This window comes from Barbus barbus, assembly GCF_936440315.1.
Source record: "Barbus barbus genome assembly, chromosome: 38".
Classification (NCBI taxonomy): Eukaryota; Metazoa; Chordata; class Actinopteri; order Cypriniformes; family Cyprinidae; genus Barbus; species Barbus barbus.
The window spans coordinates 9,140,070-9,166,504 of NC_136716.1; the positions used below are offsets into that span (position 1 = coordinate 9,140,070).

Consider the following 26,435-nt stretch of genomic DNA (forward strand, 5'->3'; position numbering starts at 1 on the left):
AAGGTTGTGACCTTCGCATCGCATTTGTCTGTCACGCGCTAGCTTATCAACATCTGCATGCCACAAGGTCGTGACGGGGTTCAGGTTGTGGCGCTTTCCATAGACCCCTAATGTCGTCACGACATAACTCGTAGTGACCGACAGATAGGGAAAATGAACAAGAAATGTTGATGAAGAATTCATTGATAATGTAAATTTACATCTAAATAATAAAGTTGCTTTAGAATCAATCTTGACAATCTTATAGGGATATCGGTTTTGTATTTCTTCAGTTTTAAAGGACTAGTTCAATTCCAGAATTAAAATTTGCTGATAATTTATTCACCCCCATGTCATCCAAGATGTTCACGTCTTTCTTTTTTCTGTCGAAAAGAAATGAAGGTTTTTGAGGAAAAAGTTTTCCTCAAAACTTTAATTTCTTTTTGAATGAGTAAATGAAGACATGAATATTGGATTACATGGCGGTGAGTACATTATCAGGAAATATTTATTCTGGAAGTGAACTTGTCCTTTAAGTTGAATATATTTAATTCAACATTTTGATTAAACTGTTGTATGTTCTACATCAGTACAGTATTTTAAATGTAATTGTGTTGTATTTCTTATTAAACAAACTGAAATGTAAAATTTTAATTTCATATGGAATTTGTACAAACTTTGTATTTTGTCTTCCAAATAAAACTGTTAATTTTCCATCTTGAGCATGCTTTGACACTTTATTGAAGGTTTTTGATTGTAATGATTTGTAAAATAACAGTGTTTCTCTGTAGAACATGTAGTGCTGTCATTGTAATAATCTAGGAAAAATCTGTAAAATAAGGGTTTTACACTGTAAAAAAAAGTCCTGTAAAAAACGGTCAAATGACTGGCTGTTTTGGCTGCCAAACAAAAAAACTTAAAATTATTGTAAAATATTGTAACTGAAACAAGAAAAAAATCTGTAAAATATTTTTTTTTTCCTGTAAAACCTTTAATGAAAATTTCTGTAAAATTATTGTTTTTGCACTTTTTCAATTAAGATATTTTACTGTGATTTTTACAGTTTTTGTTTGACAGCCATAGCTGCCAGTCATTTTAATGATTTTTCGAAAAAAAAAAAGAATTTGTTTTTTTAAATAAAATAAAATCATTCAATGGATGTAGAGACCAGTGGCGGCTGCTGGTCTTTCAAAGAGGGGAAGCTCATTTTCGGCCTACATTATAAAATTTGTCCATTTATTTATACGTAAATTATTTTCAAGAAAATACTCTGTGACCCTGTCATACCAACTCTTTCCAGTGACTTGACCAGTGTCCTCTCAATGGCCAGCAGAGCTAGGCTGCTTAAACGGCCTTGGCCCATTGTGTTATGGGTGTAGGACTTGAGCCGCTTTAAACAGGAGAAGCTCCTTTCTACACCTGCAGATGTAGCTCCAATTGTTGCCACTAATGAGAACAGTTTGTAAAGCTGAGGCATTGCACTGTCCAACTCCATGTCTTTAACCCTCTGGGGTGTTTTGGGGGCCTGGAGAAGTTTTGACATGCCCTGACATTTGTGCTTTTTTCAGTTGCTTATAAATATATAAATGGCTAAAGTCTAATAACACTGTAAACAGCAAAAACAGGGCTACAATAATATGTTAGCAGCACTTATGTACTTGATTTTGTTTTTGAGAAAACAACGTTTATGCGTGGCCAAAACATTTTGAAGTCACTGAAATAAGGCCATAAAAAAACAGAACATTTGTTCACAAGACTTCTGAGAACTGGATCTTGTAGCCCAGAATTTTTGCTTCAAAATAATGTGAAAATCATCTTGTTTATTTGCTCACAAAAAACAATATATTGATTTTTTGAGTAAAAAGGGTCTATGCGAGAAGGCATCAACCTTCACATTCACACCTGAGAAGACAGGCCTGCATAATGAGCTTCATAATGAGCCATTTAGTCAAGTATGTGACTGAGAGGAAGAGTTACAAGAAAGAATATGAGGACAAAATAAATTTAAATATGATACATGTCTTTATCATCACTTGTGTACTAAATAAAAGTTTTAATTTCTATATATGCTGTCTCCAAGCTTTTTGCACCTGGCATTTTCATAGTGTATATTATTTATGTGCTCTGAAGGGGAAAAAACAACAACACATTTTGAAATTCTGGGTTATTTCTCTCAGCAGATCTTCTTCCAGAAACAGAAATTATCCAGGATGAACTTGTTTGTTTACACGGAGGCGATGTGGGCCTGACAGCATTCGATATAATGAGTTGAGATGGGAAAACTGGACATCGCATTGGTTTCATATGGATTACATAGAATATTTGTTTTCACGAGTTCGCCCTTGCGTATAATGAACAGAGTTTAAGGTTTATGCGTATTTGGCGTGCTGTCCGGGGAGAGGGCTCCGAGCTCTGTGAATTACTCCCGAACCCGGGGCACTCCTCCTGTCCGGGGAGAGGGGTCCGAGCTCTGCATTTAGCCCGGACCCAGAGCGCTCCCCCCCGAGCTCCTCCCCACGCTGGGGTAGGAGCGGGCTGATGGTGAGGAGTTGGGGTGGAGGTGGGATGCTGAAAACTGTAGAGAGAATGAAGGTAAGATGGCTTGGTCTATTTATAGAAGTTCTCTCTCGGCTGATGGGATAGACTGAGTGATTGCTGATGGTGAATTGGCCGTGTTAATTATCCGCGCGTGCTCCTCCCGAAATTTGTTAATAAAACATCACTTCACGAGTTCGCCCTTGCGTATAATGAACAGAGTTTAAGGTTTATGCGTATTTGGCGTGCTGTCCGGGGAGAGGGCTCCGAGCTCTGTGAATTACTTCCGAACCCGGGGCACTCCTCCTGTCCGGGGAGAGGGGTCCGAGCTCGGCATTTAGCCCGGACCCAGAGCGCTCCCCCCAAGATGCGATTAGCGCGGGACAGCAGCCGGAGTGGGGCGTTGATAACCCCCAAAATTTGCAAGGCTTCAGGATGGAGAGGCGCTGGACGTCGCTTGGAGTGGAAATGTTGCGGTGGCATCTGAAAGAGAATGTGGCTTCTGAGGAAGCGGCTCTGCTGCCGCATCTGGAAAGAGAATGCAACTGAAAGGGAATGTGGCTTCTGCGGAAACGGGCATTGCTGCGGCGTCTGAAAAGGAATGCGGCTTCTGCGGAAGCGGGCACTGCTGTGGCATCTGGAAGGGAATGTGGCTTTTGCGGAAGCGGGCGCTGCTGTGGCATCTGAAAGGAAAATGCAACTGGAAGAGAATGTGGCTTCTGCGGAAACGGGCACTTCTGCGGCGTCTGAAAAGGAATGCGGCTTCTGCGGAAGCGGGCGTTGCTGTGGCATCTGAAAGAGAATGTGGCTTCTGCGGAAACGGGCACTGCTGCGGCGTCTGAAAAGGGAATGTGGCTTCTGCGGAAGCGGGCACTGCTGTGGCATCTGAAAGGGAATGTGTCTTTTGCTGAAACGGGCACTGCTGTGGCGGTATCGAATGAATAGGGCGCTACTTGTAGTATTTGAAAGAGGATGTGGCTTCTGCGGAAGCGGGCACTGCTGCGGCATTTGGAAAGAGAATGTGGCTTCTGCGGAAGCGGGCACTGCTGTGACCTCTGAAAAGGAATGTGGCTTCTGCGGAAGCCGGCACTGCTGCGGCATCTGAAAAGGGAATGTGGCTTCTGCGGAAGCGGGCACTGCTGTGGCATCTGAAAGGGAATGTGTCTTCTGCTGAAACGGGCACTGCTGTGGCGGTATCGAATGAATAGGGCGCTCCTTGCTGCATTTGAAGAGAATGTGGCTTCTGCGGAAGCAGGCGCTGCTGCGGCATGTGAAAGGGAATGCGGCTTCTGCGGAAGCGGGCACTGCTGCGGCAGTATCGGACGAGCGGGGCACTGCTGCGGCCTTTGGAAGAATATGGCGTCTGCGGACGCGGGCACTGCTGCGGCATCGGAAAAAGAGTGTGGCTTCTGCGGAAGCAGGCACTGCTGTGGCGTCTGAAAAGGAATGTGGCTTCTGCGGAAGTGGGCACTGCTGCGGCGGTATCGAATGAGCAGGGCGCTGCTGCGGCGTCTGAAAAGAGAATGTGGCTTCTGCGGAAGCGGGCACTGCTGCGGTGGTATCGGATGAGCGGGGCACTGCTGCAGCATTTTGGGACAGAAAGTGGCTTCTGCGGAAGCGGCCACTGCTGCGGTATGTGGAAAGGGAAGGAGGCTTCTGCGGGAGCGGTTACTGCGGCGGAGCGGGAATACGCGAAGGCTCCTGTGGGAGCGGGGTGCTGCTGGGATGGTTTGGAGTGGAGGTGAGCAGCTATGGGTGGATAAGGGGATCAGCTGATGAGGGTTTGTTGCGCTTCTCTGATGAGGAAGCGTTCTGACCGAATGTAGGTCTTGAATGCCTCTGATGTCCAACGGCCGAGTGTCTGGATCTGAGGCTGGGAGAGGCCTTTTTGGGCGGCTGTGGTAGCTGCGCCTATGCGAAAGGAGTGGCTGGAGTAGTGATCTGCTGGGATGCCGGATAGTAGTAGGACGGACTTGAGGTGTTTTTGGAACCAGAAGCGTGTGGCAGGGCGATTTGAGTCGTCGACGAAAAGCGGGTCGGATGGGAGTTTGGCCTGCGGGCTCCTGTACTGTAGGTAAGCTAAGAGGGTTTGGTATGGTTGGATTGGTGACTGGAGATTGAAGATATAAATGACGTGGCCTCTTCTCGCTTGGTCTGTCTTGCTTTGCTTGATGAGATAGGAGATTGCTTCGGTGTCTGGTGCTGATAGGTCTGAAAGGGTTGGATGGATTTTTGGATTGAAGTTGGATGTGATGGTGAGTTCTGAGCATCTGAGAAAACCGAAGAAGGCCAAGATGAACATGGCGTCGAGCGTGCGGGCGGTGTGCGTGGAGTGGTAGCCTCTGCGGAGGGTGGAAATGCATTTAGTTAAGGTTTCTAGTGTTATTGGCTGTCTAGCGTCTGGGCGGGTGGGTTGGGCTCTTTGGATGCCCTTAATGAGCATGGATGTCTGCGGGCTGGTTATTCCTGGGGAGGGTGAGCCGAGCATGAGCTTGTGGAAGAAATGGATTCCGCTGAGGTAGCCTTTGATGGAGCTGGCCTGGAGGTTTTTGGTGATGTTGAGATGGGAGATGAACGAGGTGATGGTGAGTAGGGAAAAATCGGGGAAAGGCAGGTTGTAGGTGCGGTGGAAACTTTTGAAACTATTCAAAGCAGTTAAGTACGATTGGAGGGTCCTGGGGCAGACGGCATGGAGGATGGAACTGAGGGAGGCATCTAGGAGGGTTCTTAGAGGGTGATTTACGGGAATATCAGCTCTGAATATGGAGGTACTGGCGTTGGGAGTTTGTCGGCATCTGGCACCAGCAGCCTGAATTTCTGAAAAGCAAACCGAGAGAGAGAGTCAGCTATTTGATTTTTGGACCCGGGGACATGTTTTGCATTTAGAATGAACTAGCCGCATGTCGAGATCCAGATGAGACGTCTTAGAAAGGGCATTAATGCAGGGGAATGAGACCGGCCTTTATTTATGCAATGCACGACCGCTTCGTTATCGCAATGCACTACGATGCTTGCGGTGGACCATTCTTTCCCCCATAGAACCGCTGCGGCGACAAGAGGATATAACTCAAACAATGCTGAGGATGACAGGGACTGCGGTAAATCTGACAGCTGGGGGGGCCACGTGGATGCAAACCAGCGGCCTCTGTAGAATCCCCCGAAACCGCAGGAGGGGGCGGCATCCGTAAATAGTTGGATGTCGTCGGGGTGGGAAACCATGCTGTTATAGAAGAAGGATAAGCCGTTCCATTGTTTGAGGAAGTTTATCCATAGCCTGAGCTCGTTGCAACACGAGCTGGATAGGGATAGGTGATCCTCCAGCGCGTGCACGGAGGACGCGAGGGATAGTAGGTGAGAAATGAAGGGGCGGCCTTGCGGGATGATGCGCATTGCGAAGTTTAGGTGACCGAGGATAGACAACAGCTCGCGCTTGGAACAGTTTGGGTTGTCTAAGAGGGCGGAGGCGACCAGGATCGTTCTATCGATTTTTCTCTTTGGGCAGGGAAGCCTGGAATTTTTTCGAGTCTAGTTTGATGCCTAAAAATTCGATGGAAGTGGTTGGGCCCGTGGTTTTGTCCTGGGCGAGCGGAATCCCGAGTTTGGAAAAGACTTCCTGGACTGTTGAGAGGTGTGCGGCTGGGATGGAGCCGGGAGGAGAGATGAACAAAAATCGTCTAAAAGGTGGATGAGGTATGGGATTTCGTAATTGTTGGAGAGGATCCAGCAGATAGCCTCTGACAGCGTGTCAATTTTTTTTTTTTTTTTTTTTTTTGACGTCCTGAAAAGCCTGCGCGGCCTGTGGAGGCAGACTCAAGCTAGCGTGTGCTGTGGGAGCTGGAGACCACTGAAAAGGAAAAGGATTTGGAGTAACGGGAGAAAAGGACTGAGATGTGAGGGCATGTGTTGCCAGCATGAGCAACTTTGTGCTCGTTTCAGCTTCTGCAGCTGTAGGCCGTGGAGGCTTGTGATATTCGGAGAAAAATAGCTGGAGAGCCTGTGCAGCCTGCGCAGCTAGCGGAGGCGGACTCAAGCTAGAGTGTGCTGTGGGAGCTGGAGAAAAAGAAAGAGGGGTTAGATGTAGCAGGAGAAAATATGGCGGCTTTTAACAACTTTTAAAAAGTTTTAAAATGATGAAAGTACGTTTTTCCTCTTAACCACATGAAAAGAAGAAAGTATTGGAGCAGCTGGCCAGGCAGGCCGTACATCGGTTGGTAGAGACTTGAAGAGAGGTGCCTAGTCGTATGCACGACACATGCAAGGTGGGTTGCATTGTTCAATAATGGCATGAATGGTTCTTTATGATACACCTTAGCTGTTAGTTTGCACCTGTTATTGTTCATTTAGGCACAATGATTTCCTTAGAATTAAGTTCAGACAATCTTTTACACCTTATCCGTCTATCGGAGTAATGTGCAATTTAAAATGCATGTAAAGTGCTGGTGAAAATTAATACAGAAAATGAATTATTTCCTTACGTGATCTGCGCAGTTGCGTCATGGTTACTGAAATGACATCACGTCCATAATGTTATCACATTGTTTGACGATTTTTTTAGCAACAAAAGACTTGCCTTCACACAAAAGTTTGTTTGCAACGTGGCCTGCGCCGCTACCGGAGGCAGCCTCGCGCTGACTGCTACGAGAGCTGGAGGTCCGGCTACGTACGGCGCCGCGGCCGGAAGAACTGCGGAGAAAAGAAGAGCCGAGTGAGGTTTTGCTCGTTTGAGGCCTGCCACTGCGACCCAATGTTCTAGGAGAGCCGGGTCTTGTACGGGACGATGATGGTGGAGAGTGAGGCAAGATCGTGGCTTTGCTCGATCTTTTGGCCGCCTTTGCGCCTGGAGTGGATTTAGGAGTGAGGTTGGCTGATTTGCAGTGTAACGAACGGATCGCACGTATCCGCTTTGTTTGCCCTCTGCGAGAATGATTCGTCAGAATAAATCAGCGTTTGCTTCGGGCTTAAATACAGACTCCGATCGGAGGATATATTGGAATGGCCGAATGAGACGAGGATGTCGGTTGAGGCGAGGTTAAACCTCGGCATTGTGGAGAGCGTGTGGCTGGTCTAGCAGAGCACCTGCTGCGATGAAGCCTGGTGCTCGGCGATGGTGACTGACGGAAGGGGAGTGAGCCTAGAGCTTGCAGATTGCGATGTGATACGAAAATCTCCGGTCCAGGTTTTTCATTCTCCAGAAAAAGATGCGTCTGTGATATGATAGCAAAGGAGCAAAACCGAATGCTGAAAACTGTAGAGAGAATGAAGGTAAGATGGCTTGGTCTATTTATAGAAGTTCTCTCTCGGCTGATGGGATAGACTGAGTGATTGCTGATGGTGAATTGGCCGTGTTAATTATCCGCGCGTGTTCCTCCCGAAATTTGTTAATAAAACATCACTTTGTATTCATGTTGTTTTATTTACGTGTCTGTGAAGAGGTGACAGAGACAGAGCCTGCAGAGAACGCACCCTGTTTATTTTCTCTATTTTTTTAAAAGCACATTGTTTTGTTGTTATTATGACTATACACAAAAGTAGACCCTTTGCAGTTTCAAATGATGCCTTGCTCTTATCTATGCGATCAAATCTCGTGGAGTATTTTTAGTTTGTTTCGCTTCATAAAGAAAAACGAGACAGCCCGCACCGGTTGGTTATGGAACACCAAGTAATCACATAGCGTTCTCCTGTTATGATGAAAATTGGCCAGCAATTTCGCCAAGCAAATACCAAGAAATAGGTTGCAGCAGTTTGTCAATCCACTATGGGACTGAGCTCGAATAGCTTCAGCATCAGCGACTTCTTATAGTACACAATCGCTGTCAATCAAAAGGAGATGCAGTCTTTCGACAGACCCTCCAGTCATCACGCAGAAGCCCGGAGTCCAGCCCCGTGGGCGGGACATAATCGCAGCATTTATCCAATGACCGTCTAGTTTCGAAGCACTGAAAAAAAACTGTTCAAAGCAGCCCCATTGAAGTCAATGGACGCTAGGCTTCAACAGGGAAATACATTGTGACGCTACGGGAATATATGAGAAGGAAATCGAGTCACCTGCTATATGTAGCTGATTCTGAACGAACTCGTCTTCGAGATGAACTTGTTCTAACGCATTTTTAATCAATAAAATGTTAACACAATAGTACATATTTGACCATTAATTTTTTGACATTATAGGGGAAGCCGAGCTTCCCTTGCAATCTTAAACAAATCCCCACTGGTAGAGACATACCGTGGGAATCCCCCCATCTCTCCATCCTCTGAATATTAGGTATCATAACTTAACTGTGTAAACGTTATTTGGTGTTTTTTACTTTTAGTTTTTTTTCTAGCATTCGAATAACTATGGATAAACCTGAAACGATAAAAGAAGGATTGGAGATGAATTTAATTTACAGAAATGTGCATACTTTTAAATCAACAGCTGCCACTGTTTTTCGCTCTTTGAGTGTGTCCTAAAAGCTGACTCTTACAATTACTCAATGATGGATGACTCTTAAATTATGACTCTTACAACTGTTGATTCAGTGCTCATTATGACAGGTCAAAATCGCAGAATAGATATCTGTGATTTGGCTTCTACTTACATTACGACTAGTAGAGCCAGGTGTATTAAATGCTAAAACGGCTTGCCATAGCTACATTTCGCCAAGCGAAGTGAACTTTACAGATAACCCGTGCTGAGCGAGTAGAGGAGCAGCAAACACTGCGTACGTGCCCTGTCGGAATTAATACAACTAGTAAATATAATAAGAGTAGAAAGTAAAAAGTTTGAATCCGCGGCGGTTTCCAGCAACTCCTCTGATTACGGGCTATTGAAGCTGGCGTGATTGTCAAACATGGACTGGTGAGTCACATGCCTGCATTCTCATGAAACTTTGATATGAGGACCTACAATAACGTAATACGTTGCAGTGCAGTAGACCAATAACCACTCGTACAAAAGAGTAGTCAAGACGAAGACTAACCCAAGACGACGCTTGTATAATCGCGTAAACAGGCTCATGAAAAGTCCTTTGGAAGATCTAAACATGTTGGAACAGACTTATGGGACCTTGAAAAGCTAAATAAATAAATACAAAAATACAATCAATAGTTTTAATGAGTGGGCTATATGCCATTATTGGAATTTTAATATAGAAATTTAAACAAAGAAATACAAATACATGTTTAAAAAATACAGAAAATTATTTATTTAAAAAATATAAATAAACTGAATTAACAAAATAGAAAAAAATGTTCACAATTAACTCATTGACTACATTTATTTATATAATTAATAGGCCCCATATGAGGCATTATGGTAAACATTTTGAAGACATTTTTGTATATTTGTATCTTCGTTCTATCTAAAATCTTAAGTCCAGGATAAGTTAAAGATGTGTTGTCCATGTTTAACTAAGCTGTCTGCAAAGCTGAAAATAAATGGTCTGTAATACAAGATGAAAATCTGTTTTACCCATTATGAGTGGGGACAGCCAAATGTAGCCCCGCTGACTGTAAATTATCTTGCTTTATGTCGAGGCCAGCAATAGCTAAAACCGTTGACCTGCCATTTATAAACATTACATGTAAAATTATAAAATAATATTCATCCAAGTACTTACCGTTCCACTTGAAAGAATCTGTCACACCCCGGTGAACAATTTGATCTCACAATGATGTCACCATGAGCTCACATGATTCTCATGATGTGGTCACAATGTGTGGGTCACAGTGAGCTGAAAATGTAACCACACAGCACACTCAGTGTGCGCTCAAACTATGGTCAAAATATGAGGTCACTGCACACTCACTATGCGCTCATACTATGGTCATTTTGAGGTCACAGCACACTTACTGTGCACTCATAATGTGGTCTTTGTGAGGTCACTGCACACTTACTGTGCACTCATACTGTGGTCATTGTGAGGTCACAGCACACTCACTGTGCGCTCATACTGTGGTCATTGTGAGGTCACAGCACATTCACTGTGCGCTCATACTGTGGTCACAATGTGAGGTCACAGCACACTCACTGTGTGTTCATACTGTGGTCATTGAGGTCACTGCACACTCACTGTGCGCTCATAATGTGAGCTCACCATGTGAGATATGATGACTGTCATATCATTGTGTTAAACTCATTATGTTAGTTTACTGTGTTAACCGCAGTGTTGGGTAAGTTACTTTCAAAAAGTGATTAATTACTATTACTAATTACATCATCAATATTGTATTTAAATTACTTTACTAATTACTCTGTCTGAAAAGTAATTTAGTTACTCAATAAGTTACTTAATTATTCAAATCGCTAATTAGGCTACATCTTTAAATTCCTATAAACCAACATAAATTAAACTCTTTATTCTTTCAATTTGAGTCAAACATAGAATAGTTTAGCCTTTTAGCTTTAAAACAACTGTAATACTTAAACATTTTTATAAAATTTAACCACCTTTGGTTAACAAGTAGAAATACTCTGCAAAATATCTGAATAACAAAAAAGCTTAAAGGGTAACTAAACCCTAAAACAACTTTTTTGAGTTAATGATCTGTAAGACTGTGTCTTTATTAGTGCTGTGCATTGATTCGAGTAAATGTTTTGACATTTGGTTATAAAGTGTTTTAATTCTGCAATATATGGTGTAAAAATGTCTGAGTGCTGGCCTCTTCAGGTTAAACGGTGGCTACAGCAGTTGAATTTTCCTATTGGACGTTGCATACCCTTGTGAAGTATGATGGCACTTACTAACCACGCCCCTGCATGAGCTCACCACGCCCTTGGCATAGGCTCAGCCCCTGGTATAAAAACATCTTGTTCCGTCAAATCATGATGTAATCGGGAAAGACTGTACCTCTCTTTCATATGGATTATATAATCAGAGAATATTCGTTTTCTCATGTATCTGTGTCAAGTATTCACTGAGTATTTAAGGTTTATCTGTGAATCAGGAAAAACTGAAAGTGAACACGCCGACGCGCAGAGGGTTAAAGACGCTGCTTTCAATTTTATCTTTAAACTGTAAATTTAGATTTCAAATTCAATATTGATTTTAGAACTGTTGAAATTATTTACAGTATGTAACGCAATATTACTTTATAAGTAACTATAATTAAATTACCTAAAAATGAACAATAATCCCTTACTTTACTTTTTCAGTGGATAAGCAATTTAATTACAGTAACGCGTTACACCCAACACTGGTTAACTGTTATCTAAAAGTTCTCTAAAACTGGTCAGTAATATCACAAACATGTAGAATTTCATCTTTTATTTCCTTCAAAGTATTTCTACAATTCAGTTTCCTTGTTTATTTTGATATTTATTTTCAGTTTGGTGTTGGCATTTGACAGAAACATTTCAATTCGACAGATATTCTGCTTCTGGTGTTGTTTTGGTGACTCCTTTTTGATTCTTAACTTCGATTTCTTTGTCCCCTTGGAAAGTCTTGACATATCCTGAAACACAGAGAACAATATGTCATTGCAATCAGTTGCTAACAACCTAACAGGTGAAAATAACTATTAGTTAAACAAAATATGAAACAAATCATGCATCCATGCTTCCACAAAACATGCTTGTAAAGTCATTGAAATATGATCCCGAGTTAGTAATATAGTCTAGTAATGATCTGATTTGGGAAGTATAACAAATCATAAATAGTGCACTAAAGCCAGGGACACACTTAAAGACTAGCTGAAACATTGTAAGACTGAGCTGAACACACCTATGATTTTAAATGATGACTGTAAACTGTAAACGTAACTGGCTCTGACGCATATGGGTGTGATCAGTTGTAAGTATCAAATTACATTCATAATCAGTCTTATAGTCGTAGTGTGTTCCTGGCAAGATGGCTGGTTCACATGTATCTGGCTAACACATGAACCTGGCTAATTTACTAACATGGGGCCAGGCCACAGTGCATATTGGCATTATAATATCATATCAGCGTATGTGAATAGCAAATAAAGAAATCACTCACCATTGCTCCAGAACAAAACAGCAATTCCACGGTCGAAAGACTCTGACACAAATGTAGATCACTGTAGCGATGTTCGATTCCTGAACGAATTGTTCTATAAGCCTGTTCATTCATAGGAAGTAACCAGTGGTGTAATGTAACTAAGTAGTAATAATTCACTACATTTCCTAATAAAAATGTATACTTTTACTCCGATACATTGCCATGAAGCATATTCGTTACTTACTACAGAATAATCAGAAGTCAGAAGAACACGGCCTGCAGGAAAGCAGGTTTGACAAATCAGTGGTCTGGCGCTTGCAAGTTAGACTCCTAAAAACACCTTCGCTCATGTGCAAACAAGTGTGTGCACAACCGCGGAAGATTAATTTTCCATTCAAGTCGAGGCTGGGGTGTATGATATACAGCATTGTCTGCGATAGTATGGTAAGTGTTGTTGTAATGATGTGTGATCTGACATTATCAAGTAGGCTATATCACCAAATCACACACAGAGTGCACGCACATTGATTTATTATAGTCTATTAAAACTCAAAATTCCAGGCATTCTAAATTGTAGACGGCAAAAAATACTTCTGTAAGCTTTTTATATTTATGTAATTTAATATAGTTAACTTAATCTATATCACACAAGAGTACCGTTTTTCTGCAGATATCATCATAACACATTTAATAATCATTTTATACAAGTTCAGTACAGCAATAAGTGACTTACATTTTAGACATAATGGACTATTGCTTGTTTTTGCTCAATTTTGCCAACGAAAATAGTTCCAAACAAAGATCACAGCACTCTTTTGTGTCTCTGAGCAATGGACGGTGTTTACTTATTGAATGAATCAGCCGTTTGAATGAATCGTTGAATCTCAACGACTCTCTCATTAACAGTCACTTGCTGCCACCTACTGGCGGTTTTAATTTCACATTTCGACTGTTTATATACCCGCTGCGTATGGCGTACAGACGTGGTCTTTAATATGACGTTGTTACATGCACTCCTCTCACTGAACTACGTCTTCCACTGTCGTTTTCCACTGTCCACGTCTGCGTCTGCCACATTACAGTTCATCTGCCTGAACGTGACATCTGCGTCTGCTACAAGGGTTTCCAGCACTTTCCATACACCTATTCATGCTTTATTATTCCTATTCATTCTCTATTATTGTTTTCACTTATCCTCAATTATGTTTAATTAGGTATTAGCTTTTTACCTTTCTTATGTATAGCTTTTTATTCCAAATGGTAAATACTAATTTATACAAAGGATATTAAAATGTACGTATGCCATTGTACAAAAAGACATCAAATAATAATATATTCACCCAACAATAAAACAAAGTTGACAACATTCAAAAAAAGAGAATTTAAATCACACTTAAAGAAGAAGATACTGTAGCAAATTAGCTCAAAGTGAGATGAACATAATTAATCATAACAGGTTGTTATCAATTATATATTCATCTTCAGGAATTAACTGTAGCATTAATAGTACAATAAAATTATTTGAATTTGTCCGCAGTACGGACAGTTTTAATCGTCTATTGACTTTAAGGAAAATTATTTCTCTGGCCATGAAAAATTAATTTCCTCACTAATACATCGCTCATTAGCATGTAGCAAAACCGGAACGTTGATGTGACCTTCTGTGAGCCGCAGACAACCAATTGTGAATACATATGGATGTTTATTAAACTACACTACAGGGGAACATGTAACGTTGAACTAAACACAAACATACACACATTAAACATAGATGCCAACGGAAGGAAGGCATGGAGAGAGAGAGAGAGAGAGAGAGAGAGAGAGAGAGAGAGAGAGAGAGAGAGAGAGAGAGAGAGAGAGAGAGAGAGAGAGAGAGAGAGAGAGAGAGAGAGAGAGAGAGAGAGAACGAGAACGAGAACGAGAACGAGAGAGCGCACTCGCGCGCAAGAGAGAGCATAATGGCAGGATTTGCACATCAGCTAAACACAACCTGTTAGAACCATCAAAGAATTACATCACCTTAATCAAAAGGGGTCGAAGCCTAGAAGCGCATCTAAATAGTTAACAAGCGGTTACTTGCACTGGTTTGTTGATGCTGAGTAAAGTGTCCTGCTGCATGTATAATGCATAGATTCTTGATGAATTCCTTTAGGAGTGAAAGCTTCGTCATTCCAGCCATGGGTTGATTGGTCCGAAGTTAAATCGCCAAAGTTACTGAACTCAAAACTGCCAGAAGCTCGGACTTTCCCCAAAAGGGGAGTTCCGAGGTTTCCACGGTGATGTGTGTCTCCAGGGCATCGAAGCTAAAGAGAAGAACAAACCTTTTGGGTGTGGGATAAGTTTTATCTGGAATTTACCACTGGCAATTTAGCACCCATATAAAGGTAGAATGTGGGGCCAGGCTGTGAATTATATGCAAATGTCAAAAGGCTAAAGGGGTCTCTTAGGACATGAAGTCCCAATGACCATCAAGGATCATAAGCAGATGTTACAATATCTTGCAAAAAAAAATGGAGCAATAGTTTCCATTTTTACTGATAACCAACTATGAGTATTACAGCAGAATTTAGAAGTAACCTCTCAGTAAAAGAATAGGAGATCAAGTGTTTCAGGAAAAGAATAACAATGGGTCCACTTAAAAATGAAATCTTTTCCGTGTAACATCACTAACAGGGTAAATCCTAAACATAATTCTGTAATGTGTCTCCTTAACCTTTGGAGCAACTGTAAGATAAAAGGTAAAAGCTTTATCTCTCAGAAAATAGCACTGATAATCTCCTGTGATAATAGCTACGTTTAAATTCTTTATAAATGCGTTTGTTAATACATGTTTGTAAATGTTAATGGAAGAGATCTGTATTAGCCTACATATTTTTAACGAAGAAAGAGAAACAACAGGCCTAGATAACGGGTCGGAAAATCTGCAGTACTTTACAAAAGGTAATGGTAAACATTTTTCAATGTTCGGATTGAGGGGGGCCGGGGGGGGGGTCCCGGACCACCAGTGTTTTGTGTAACAATTTACTGTAATTATATTACTTTTCCACTGAAAAAGTAAATTAAGGGATTACTGTTCATTTTTAGGTAATTTAATTAGAGTTACAGTTAAAGTACTTGCGTTACATACTGTAAATAATGCTCTCAAGATCACTCCGCTCAGATTTTGCTTTAATTTACTCTTTTTGCTTACATTTACTTTCTCTTTTTACACATTTCACGTCGGCACTGATCACCTATAACATAGAAACACTTTTGGACATTGGAAACCGCTACACTAACCTGTTCCAGGACACTCTATCCACGAATCCATCGTGGCCTCTGGAGATTCTTGTGAACGCGGAGATAAACAATAACCCCCCGAGGCAACGGATCAAGAAACACCACGGGAAACGCGCTGGGATTCGAGACAGACTCAGGAAAAGGGCTCACAGTCCTCCTCTTCCGAGCATTCTGCTCGCAAATGTCCAATCCTTGGAGAATAAGATGGACAATCTTAGAGCCAGGATTAGTTTCCAACGGGACATAAGGGACTGTAATATCCTTTGTTTGTCCGAAACATGGCTTTCGTCCTCGGTCCCGGACACTGCTGTAATGCCAAGTGATAACTTCTCTGTTTTACGGATGGACAGAACAACAGAGGCCAGTAAATCAAGGGGCGGAGGAGTGTGTTTCATGATTAACAAGAAATGGTGTGATCCCAGGAATATCTCCATTCTGTCGCGCTCCTGCTCGCCTCATCTGGAACATCTTTCCATTACTTGCCGCCCATTTTATCTGCCCCAGGAGTTTTCATCGATCATTGTTACTGCTGTGTACATTCCACCACAGGCAGACACCGGCTTGGCTTTGTCTAAGCTTCACGATGTGCTCATCGGCTACATTAACAAACATCCTGACGCTGCCCTTATCATCACGGGAGACTTTAACAAAGCCAACCTCAGGCAGGTCATGCCGAACTTTCATCAACATGTATCCTGTCCAACTAGAGGACCAAATACACTGGATCATTGCTACACTCAGTTTAAGAATGCCTACAAAGCCCGCTCACTACCGGCTTTTGGCAAATCGGACCATGCCGCCATTTTCCTCACACCGGAATATAAACAAAGGCTCGTTCAGGATCCCCCGGTGCAGATAGTAGTGACCCGCTGGTTCTCCCACTCAGAGGCTATGCTACAGTCGGCTCTTGATGACGTCGACTGGGACATGTTCCGGCCGAGTTCTTCTGACGTCAGCGAGTTCACGGATGTAGCATTAAGCTTTATAAACACGCTTACCGAGCAAGCTACAAAAACAATAGCTATAAGGACATTCTCCAGTCAGAAACCGTGGGTGGACAGAACAATCCATGCTGCGGTTAACACACGCACTGCCACTTACAATGAGGCTCTTCTGACCGGGAATATGAGCGAGTACAAAGCATCGTGCTATGCTCTCCAACGCGCAGTAAGAGCCGTCAAACACCGATACAGAGAGAGAATTGAGTCTCATTTCCAGCTCAATGACTCTCGACGGATGTGGCAGGGACTGAGGACCATCTGTGCCTTCGGAAACAAATCCTCCGCTGAGGTGAGAGCAGATCCGTTGCTGGCCGACGAGTTAAACATCTTCTACGGCCGCTTCGATTGCAACGGCGGCGGCGTGACTCTGCCGACCAGCGCGTCAGGTAGCAGCAGACAGAGTAGCGATGATCCTGTAATCACCGTGTTGGAGGATGAGGTTCGGAGGGCGCTAAAGGAAGTGAACGTCAGGAAAGCAGCCGGACCTGATGGGATAACCGGCCATGTTCTGAGGTCCTGCGCTAATCAGCTCGCTGGTCTGTTCACTTCCATCTTTAATGAGTCCCTTGCTACCTCCGTGGTTCCCACCTCATTTAAAAAATCCGTCATTATCCCTGTGCCAAAGAGCAATAAACCCTCTTGCCTGAATGACTATCGCCCAGTTCCCCTCACATCTATAGTCATGAAGGTTTTTGAAAGACTTGTAAAGATCCACATTTGCTCCTCCATCCCTGATACTTTGGACCCTCTTCAGTTTGCCTATCGCCCAAATAGATCTACTGACGATGCCATCTCTCACGTCCTCCACTTTTCCCTCACACACATGGACAGCAACAATGGGAATTATGTAAGGCTGCTATTCATTGACTATAGCTCTGCTTTCAACACTATAGTCCCCATCAAGCTAGCATCTAAACTCACAGACCTCGGCCTAAACTCCTCACTCTGTGACTGGATTCAAGACTTCCTCACCGGCAGACCTCAAGTGGTGAAAGTTGGCCAGTTCACCTCAAACTCCATCACCCTGAACATAGGAGCCCCACAGGGCTGTGTCCTGAGTCCCCTGCTCTACTCTCTCTACACGCATGACTGCGTGTCCTCTCACAGCTCCACATCTATTATCAAATTCGCTGATGATACTGTGGTTCTGGGCCTCATCTCCAACAATGATGAGACCGCATACTTGGATGAGGTAGAGAGACACACATCATGGTGCCAGGACAACTGTCTCTTTCTGAATGTGAGCAAAGCTAAAGAGCTGATCATGGACTTTAGGAAGAGACAGCAGCGGCCCTACATGATATTTTATTAACAAAGTTTGGGAGGAGCACGTCAGATACTTAGCCTAATTAAACTCAAGTGGTACGTAATCAAGTCAATCAACTCACGGACATAAATACAGCTGACATACCTCCACTCATTTGACGGTCTATCAGCATCCCTCCACCACCCCTTCTCCACCAATATCACTAAGTTCTCACCATACCACGGGGGGATACTCTGGGTTCGGGCCATTCCCGAGCTCAGAGCCCTTCCCCAGGACAGCACGCCACCTACGTATTACCATACTCGCCAAATACGCATTACGTAACTTGTGCTAAATATATGTAAGTGTGAACTCGTGAAACTACTCTTATGATCAGTGGGACCCCTGTGGAGAGGGTGTGTAGCTTCAAGTATCTCGGTGTAAACATCTCCGAGAACCTGACTTGGACTACACGCATCCAAACACAGATTAAGAAAGCCAGGTAAAGACTGTACCACCTGCGACAGCTGAGGAAATTCAGGGTCTCACCAGCAATCCTGAAAACTTTCTATTCAGGGACCATAGAAAGTGTATTGACTCAGTGCATCTCAGTGTGGTATGGAAAAGCACTACAGAGAGTTGTGCGCTTTGCTGAGCGCATCTCAGGGTCTGCTCTCCCCTCTCTGCAGGACATCTACCTCAAACGCTGCAAAAATAGAGCTGTCAATATCATCAAGGACTCAAATCACCCTGGTAACCGACTATTCACTTTGCTTCCATCTGGCAAGCGCTTCCATAGCCTGATGGCAAAAACTGAGAGACTTAGGAGGAGCTTCTTTCCCCAGGCCATCAGGCTCCTAAACTCTAACTCTGTGTCAACATCAGTTGACTCCATGTAAATATCACTATATCAATAAGCTATTCATAATTTTTCTCTACCTCATATTGCTGCTATTTAAATACCCTGTACAACTTTTTTGCACATTCCTTTGCACATTCCTCTAATATTACTATTTAAGTCAATAACATACTGACCTGCACATTTATATTTATATTTTTTATAATTTATTTTATTCTTTTATTTTTTCTACTTTTCTTTTTCTTAATATTTGTATACTATATAATTGCACTGTCCTTGGAGCGGACCTGACTTACATTTCACTGCTGGTTATACTCTGTATAATTGTGTATGAGACGAATAAAAATCTTGAATTTGTATCTTGAATCTAATTTCAACAGTTCTAAACTCAATATTGAATTTGAAATCTAAATGTACAGTTTAAAGATAAAATTTAATGCAGCGTCTTTAACCCTCTGAAACAAACAGGATGCGCTTTCTGCTGTCTAGGTCTCCTGAGCAACTTTCTACGCTTCACAAACTCAGCGAATACTTGATACAGAGACATGAGAAATATGTCTATAGAAAGCTTGAAGTGTCTACTTTTAAATTAACGAATTTAAATCGAAAACAAATATTCTGTATTTATATAATCCGTATGAAATTAAAGCGAGATACAGTCTTTCCTGTACATCTGTAATAATAATAAACACATATTAATAGATAAACAAATAACAATATAATAATTTTTACAAAGATTTTAGAAAAGAAGACACAACATTAAAAGCTGAATGCCATGAATTTACAGTTTTCACGTTAGATCCATGTATACAAGAAGTAGAGAGTTCCATTGAAATAATGTAGTTGTACATTATTGTAGTTCCTGTGGCTCAGTGGTAGAGCATTGCGTTAACAGCACAAAAGGTCATTGATTCAATTCCCAGGGAACACACATATTGATAAAAAATGTATAGCCTGAATGCACTGTAAGTCGCTTTTGATAAAAGCGTCTGCTAAATGCATAAAGGTAAATGTAAATAATGTCCAACAAATACACAGTCCAGGTTCATCTGTCCATTGTGAGGAGGATTCCAATGGTTGACAAGCAATTTTTTGTTGCTGTGAGAGCAGCTAACAGTAAAGATCTTTGTTGGACGGACAAGGTGAAGTCCCAAAAGTAATTCATAAAAAAATGGCGCAGAGTCAAACATATCTCAGTACCCAACAAATATGATAGGTCCTTTGAGAGCTGAGTCCAAAAAAGGTGAGAGAGAGGGGCACTCTAAAAAAAAATTCAAAAACGTGCCTAAAACTCCTTGGGAACAGAAATTACACTTAGGAGAAGACGACAGATTAATATAAAAACGTTTCATTGGAGTCAAGTAAACCCTATGCAGCAATTTTCAATTAATCATTGGTGATGAGGGTTTTTAGTAGACAATTTAGACATAACCCATACCTGATCGGAAAATAAAACATACACATCCTCATTAAGAGCCTTAGCCCAAACAGTTGTAATAGATAAAGGTTTGTATGAATGCTCAAGAAGAAAGAGATAGATGACTGAAGCAGAGGAAGGAGATTGCTCAGAAGGAAGGATTAGTTTGCGCAAAGGGTGAACAGGCAGTTGAGAGTTCCAAGGCACCCCATATGCCCGTAGGGCCGATCTAATGCACAAATACATAAAAAAGGAGGTGCCTGGCAGATTATATTGAGTTTTAAGATTCTGGAAGGATTTTAAACCACTATCATCATAGATATCTCCCAGAGTGTTTACTCTATTATGAGTCTATTGCGGACAATGAAATGGAGTACTGCCTGACAAAAGGTTATTATTGTGGAAAATAGGCGAATGCCTATGCCATTTTGTAACTAGTTGTGAACGTCTTTCAACATCCCTCCATGTGGAGAGGAGATGGGTTACAATGGGACCAAACCGAGATTTACACTGCTTAAGTGGAACTCCCGAAAAAACAAGATGCTGCAATTTATACGGATAAACAATAACAAGTAAACATGACTTACTCCAATTAATTTTAAACCTAGAGAGAGATCCAAAATGGTCAAATAAATTCAACACATGAGGAATAGAATGTGACAGCTTCTCCAAAAACAATAAGATATCATCAGCAAACAAAGAAATATGATGATGAGTATTCCATATATTTATGGGAGAAATAGTTTCAAATTGTCGGACCGCTTGAGCTAAGGGTTCCAAGGATAGGGCAAATAATGGCGCTTTTCCACTGCGTGGTACGACTCGGCTCGTCACGGCTCAGTTCGGCTTCGTATTCTGTAGATCTTCCACATTTCGCAATAAAGTCGCCGCAACAGACCATCTGTTTGGACATTTAACTGTGCTTCAGAGTGGTGGGATGTAATTGTTCCCGGTTTTACAAACACTCAGTGGCTGGAGAACTTCAGAATGTCCGAAGAAACAGTCATCCACTTATGCAACAAACTGCGTCCAGCGATGGAGAGACGAGACACAAACTTCCGCGTGTGTGTACCTCTAAAGAAAAGAATAGCCATCACACTGTGGAAGTTTGCAACCGGTGCTGAGTACAGAAGTGTTGGACATCTTTTTGGTGTAAGCATAACAACTGTGTGTTGGTGTGTTCAGGAGTTTTGTGCAACAGCAGAAACCCTGTTGGTACCAGAGCTAATTCGTTATCCAGATCAGGAAAAGTTTCAAGAAATGGCTGCCTACTTTGAGAACAGGTGGGGGCTCCCACACTGTATTGGTGCTATTGATGGATCACACATCCCCATCATAGCACCAGAGGAATATCACTGTGACTATTTCAACCATAAAGGCTGGCACTCCATCATCCTTCAAGGTATTGTGGATGGAAAGGGACTTTTCTGGAATGTTTTTGCAGGACTGCCTGGAAGCCTGCATGATGCTCGGGTTTTGAGACTGTCAGCACTGTGGGAGTTGGCAAGCCGTGGAAACCACATACCAGCTAACACCAGAAACATAGGTGGGGTGACTGCTGGCTACTACATCCTAGGAGACTCTGCCTATCCCTTACAGAACTGGCTCTTAAAACCATTCATTGACATTGGACACCTGACAGCAAAACAGCAGGTCTACATTGAGAATGCTTGGGATTTACCCCCAGCAGCAGAGACTGTGGTGGCAGTGCCACAGGCTGTAGAGGAGGAGGGCAGGGATGTTCGTGCAGGCCTGATGCGTTACTTGAATAGCTAACTATTCATGTAGCATGTTCTGTAAAGTGAATTATCAATACATTTTTAAACAATATTTCAAAGTTTACAATGTATCCCTTGTTTTTTTTTATTTGTTTTGGTTTGTATCATGGCGGCATTAATCATTTGTCTTAGCAAGAGGTACATTACCTGCTCATACAATAATGAATCTTTAATATAGTCTAGGGGTACACATATTCGATCAGATTGTTTTTATTGAAGCAAAACACAAATACAAAGGTAAAAATATAAACAGAAAACACTCTAAAAATATACCAAGTGCAAAAAGTATATACATAAGGCATAAAGGAAGTTTAAACTACAAAACAAAGAGCAAACTTTAAACAGTGTGCAAGTGTACCTTGTGCAAGAGTGAAAATGTAAACAGAAAACTTTAAACAATGTACACATGTATGTAGTGCACAACAGATATACAAAAGACAAATACAACAAAAAATAATTTTAAAGTAAACAGAAGAAACTGTTACCAGTGTGCAGACATGTAGTGCAAACATTATGAAAAAAACAAACACAAAAACACAAATGCCTATGGCATTAGTCAGCAAGAGAGTTCTATTCCCGTCGGCCACTCATTGCCTGGACAAGCATACCCATAACATTGAGGAATGCTTGATTGAAAGCAGTCGTCTGAGAGTGTTCCTCTGCCCTCAAGGCCGCTTCCTGGTCCCTCGCTTGTCTGGCCTCTTCAAGTGCCATCTGCAAGTGGCGCTCCCTCTGGTCACGGTTCAGCTCCTGCTGCTTAATGTCTGCCACCTGCATCTCTCTTAATACCGCAAGATGTTCCTGATGGTGCAGGCTCCGTTTCCTCTTGCCTGGACCAAAATTAAGAAAATCGAGTTAAAAATGGGAGTAATTATTTTGAAATGTGATTTTATATAAATTAATTTTTGAAAGAACTGTACAGTAATATCCTTAAAATATCGATAACACAATAATTTCCAAGATGGCGCCAGTGCACACTGCATGCCGTCTCTCTCGTGTGTCTCAGTTTCTACCTGTACTGTTTGTACTTTGTGTGGTTTTGCACTGGTATCATGTAGACTCAGTGCTAACCTACGATCGTCAAGCCCTATTCAACATCAAATGTTGTATGGAAGCTGGCTACCTAGGAAGCTGTCCTGCTCTCTACTACCGCTCTCAATCCTCTTTTAATCAACCTGCGCCAGAGTGTGTTCACCGGCTACCTTGCTGCGTTCCTCCTTTACGGAAACGCCGCAGAAAGAGAGGTTGTCGTGGCGGTGTTCGGGTGAGAATTAGACGGGCAATTGCTTCCACCATACAATCTTCGACCAAGTTTTCCCTGGATACAATAAATTTGGAGGGGCATAATCTGGCGCGACGCTCTTGGGATTATAGATATGCTTTTCATCTTCCAGTCTACCTGGTTTTCGGTGATTCCTCTATTTCCGCGTTGCCGTGTTTACGACTTCGCCGGAGAGGAGTGGAATGTTTAAATCTTCGTCAACTGGATTCTGTTCAATTGGATCGGAAACTGGCATCACTGTCTCATTTTAACATGGTTCTAGTCAATGCCAGGTCCGTGTGTAATAAGACTTTTATTTTGAATGACTTTTATACCGGACGAAACTTGGATATCCTATTCCTGACTGAGACTTGGGCCTCTGTTGGTGAGTCGTCAGTTTTTGAGGAACTCTGTCCGCCGGACTGTTGTTTTATTAGTACACCAAGATGTACTGGCAAGGGTGGTGGGATTGCCATGGTTTTTAAACAATCCCTTAATATACGGCCCGTTTGTGTTGGGAGTTATTCATCGTTTGAGTTACAGTTTATTGTGTTGGAGTCTGATTCCACTGCAGTGTTCTGTGCGCTTATTTATAGGCCACCTAATTTTGACAGTGCTTTTATACGAGAGTTTTGTGAATTTGTAACTCTCATTATGCCATCATATGATCACCTGTTATTATTGGGAGATTTCAATGTACATGTGTGCTGCCCAGGTCGACCCTTGGTCAGTGAATTTTGTAACAAGTTGTAATCTTTTGATTTTACGCAACATATAAATGGAGCAACTCATATTCATGGTCACACTCTGGACCTTATTCTGTCAAATGGTGTTACTGTTGAAAATGTAAACGTAGAAGACGTCTCCTTCTCTGATCATTGTCCAATTGTTTTTAATGCCCATGTCGAGAACTCTGTAGTGGTGAAGAAGTATCTGGGCCATCACTCTCGTTGTATAAATTCTTCTACTCCTTCTCAGTTTAGTGAAATTTATCGTACTAACGCTGTTGATGAATCCATTTTGAATGCTGCTGAGTCTTCCACTGGGCCTGATGAACTGACATCTTTTTTCTATGCATCTTGCTGTAATATTTTAGATGTTATTGCACCTTTGAAATTGAAATTACCCAGGCAGAAATCGTATTATTGGCTGGACGATCATGCTCGCTCTCTTAGGCAGGCTTGTCGTCGGGCTGAGAGGAAATGGAAACATGATTCTTTAACTGTGTCTTTTGAGTGTTTTAAAGAGTGTTTGATTAACTTTCAGAATGCTGCGAAATCAGCTAGGTTAAAGTATTTTTCTGATTTGATTGCTACACACTCTCATAGACCTAGGATTTTGTTTTCCACAATAAATTCATTAATTAATCCAGGTTGTCAGTTTCATGTGGAACCCTCAACTGAGCTCTGTGAAAACTTTTTGAAGTTTTTTTCTGAAAAAGTGTTAGCTATTCACTCCTCTTTTACCTTGCAGTTACCAGCTCTGTCGCTGTTTTCGCTGGCTAGTCCGGCTTCCTTTTCTTGTTTTCAAAGTGTTTCTTTGGGGGAACTTGGTATTGGGGGTATTGCTTTGCAGTGGTTTAATTCGTATATTAGAGACAGGTCTTTTTCTGTTGAGTTAGGTAAGTTCTCTTCATCTGTTGCTCCTATTGTCTGTGGGGTCCCTCAAGGATCCATTTTGGGGCCACTTCTTTTTAATTTATATATGCGACCATTGGGAGATGTTATTAGGAGACATAATGTTTCATTTCATTTATATGCTGATGATACCCAGTTGTACATACCACTGAAAGCTGGCGATACTATTGAACCTTTATTGGCCTGTCTTGGGGACATTAAGAAATGGTTGTCTAATAATTTTCTTCGACTTAATGAAGACAAAACAGAAGTAATCATCTTTGGCCCCCCCTAAGTTAAGAAGTGGTTTAATACAGGAGCTTGGCAAGCATTTCTCCTCAGTCTCTTCCCAGGTCAGGAATCTTGGTGTCATTCTGGACTCTGAGCTTTGCTTAACTAAGCAAATTAATACAGTTGTCAAGAACAGTTTTTATCAGTTAAGGATTATTTCAAGATTGAAATCATTTCTGTCTTTTAATGACCTGGAGAAAGTCATTCATGCTTTTATTACCTCCCGTCTCGATTATTGTAATTCACTATATTTGGGTCTTCCTCAGTCATCTATCGCACGTTTACAGATGGTACAGAATGCTGCTGCAAGGCTGTTGACTAGGACTAAGAAAACTGATCACGTTACACCAATTTTAGCCTCTCTTCACTGGCTTCCTGTTCATTTTAGAATTCAGTTAAAAATTTTATTGTTTGTTTTTAAAGCACTTAATGGTCAAGCCCCATCTTATCTCACAGATCATCTTACTCTACATTCATCCTCCAGATCTCTAAGATCTTCTGTCAGGGCTCTTTTAGTTGTCCCGCGTTCACGTTTAAAAACAAAGGGTGATAGAGCTTTTTCGATTGCTGCCCCTCGTCTTTGGAATCAACTGCCACTGGACATTCGCCTTGCACCTTCTATTACAACTTTTAAAATGAAGTTGAAAACATATCTTTATTCCCAGGCATTTTAATTTGATTTATCTATGTTGTATTGTTTTCCTGTATCATCTGTTTTATTTTATGTTTATCTTTGACTTTGTTCAGCACTTTGGTCAGCTCTGCTGAGATAAATGTGCTATATAAATAAACTTTACTTACTTACTTACTTACTTATCTACCTTATCAAATTTACAGTAGCTACCAATAATGTATTTATGGTAAGCAACAGGAATTCATGAGACACGGTATATAATGATATATATCCTATATTGTGATATCCTTTTTGTACATATTATGATATATGAAATATCAAATTTGTATTATACCTGTTACCACACGCTGCAGTGTCGTCGTGCAGCTGGAGGTTGATGGTGATGGTGTTGGCATGCGTGGTGGAGACGCTGCTAGCACCGCTTGGGAAGAGGAGTCGTCGTTGCATGGAGAAAGTGCAAGTGAATCAATCGTGGACAATGAGTCTGAAACGCAAAGTTTGTCTAATTAGTTGGGAATGCACAAATTACTGCAATACACCAAAAAAAAAACAAAAAAACATGAACATCATGAACAATAGCACTACCGCTGATAACTGT

General features: G+C 41.8%; 1 protein-coding gene across 3 annotated transcripts in view; it reads left to right on the plus strand.

Moving 5' to 3' along the window:
- Positions 1-9,171: 9,171 nt before the first annotated feature.
- Positions 9,172-26,435, plus strand: part of LOC306857858 (ADP-ribosylhydrolase ARH1-like) — a gene marked incomplete at its 5' end in the record, with an annotated part of 191,497 nt that continues 174,233 nt past the window's right edge. For 2 of the 3 annotated variants that reach the window (XM_079398092.1, XM_079398094.1), the window contains one exon: positions 9,172-9,352. In XM_079398092.1, coding sequence (XP_079254218.1) covers positions 9,345-9,352 — 8 coding nt within the window. The remainder of the gene's footprint in view (positions 9,353-26,435) is intronic. The other variant, XM_079398095.1, reaches the window with a different exon arrangement.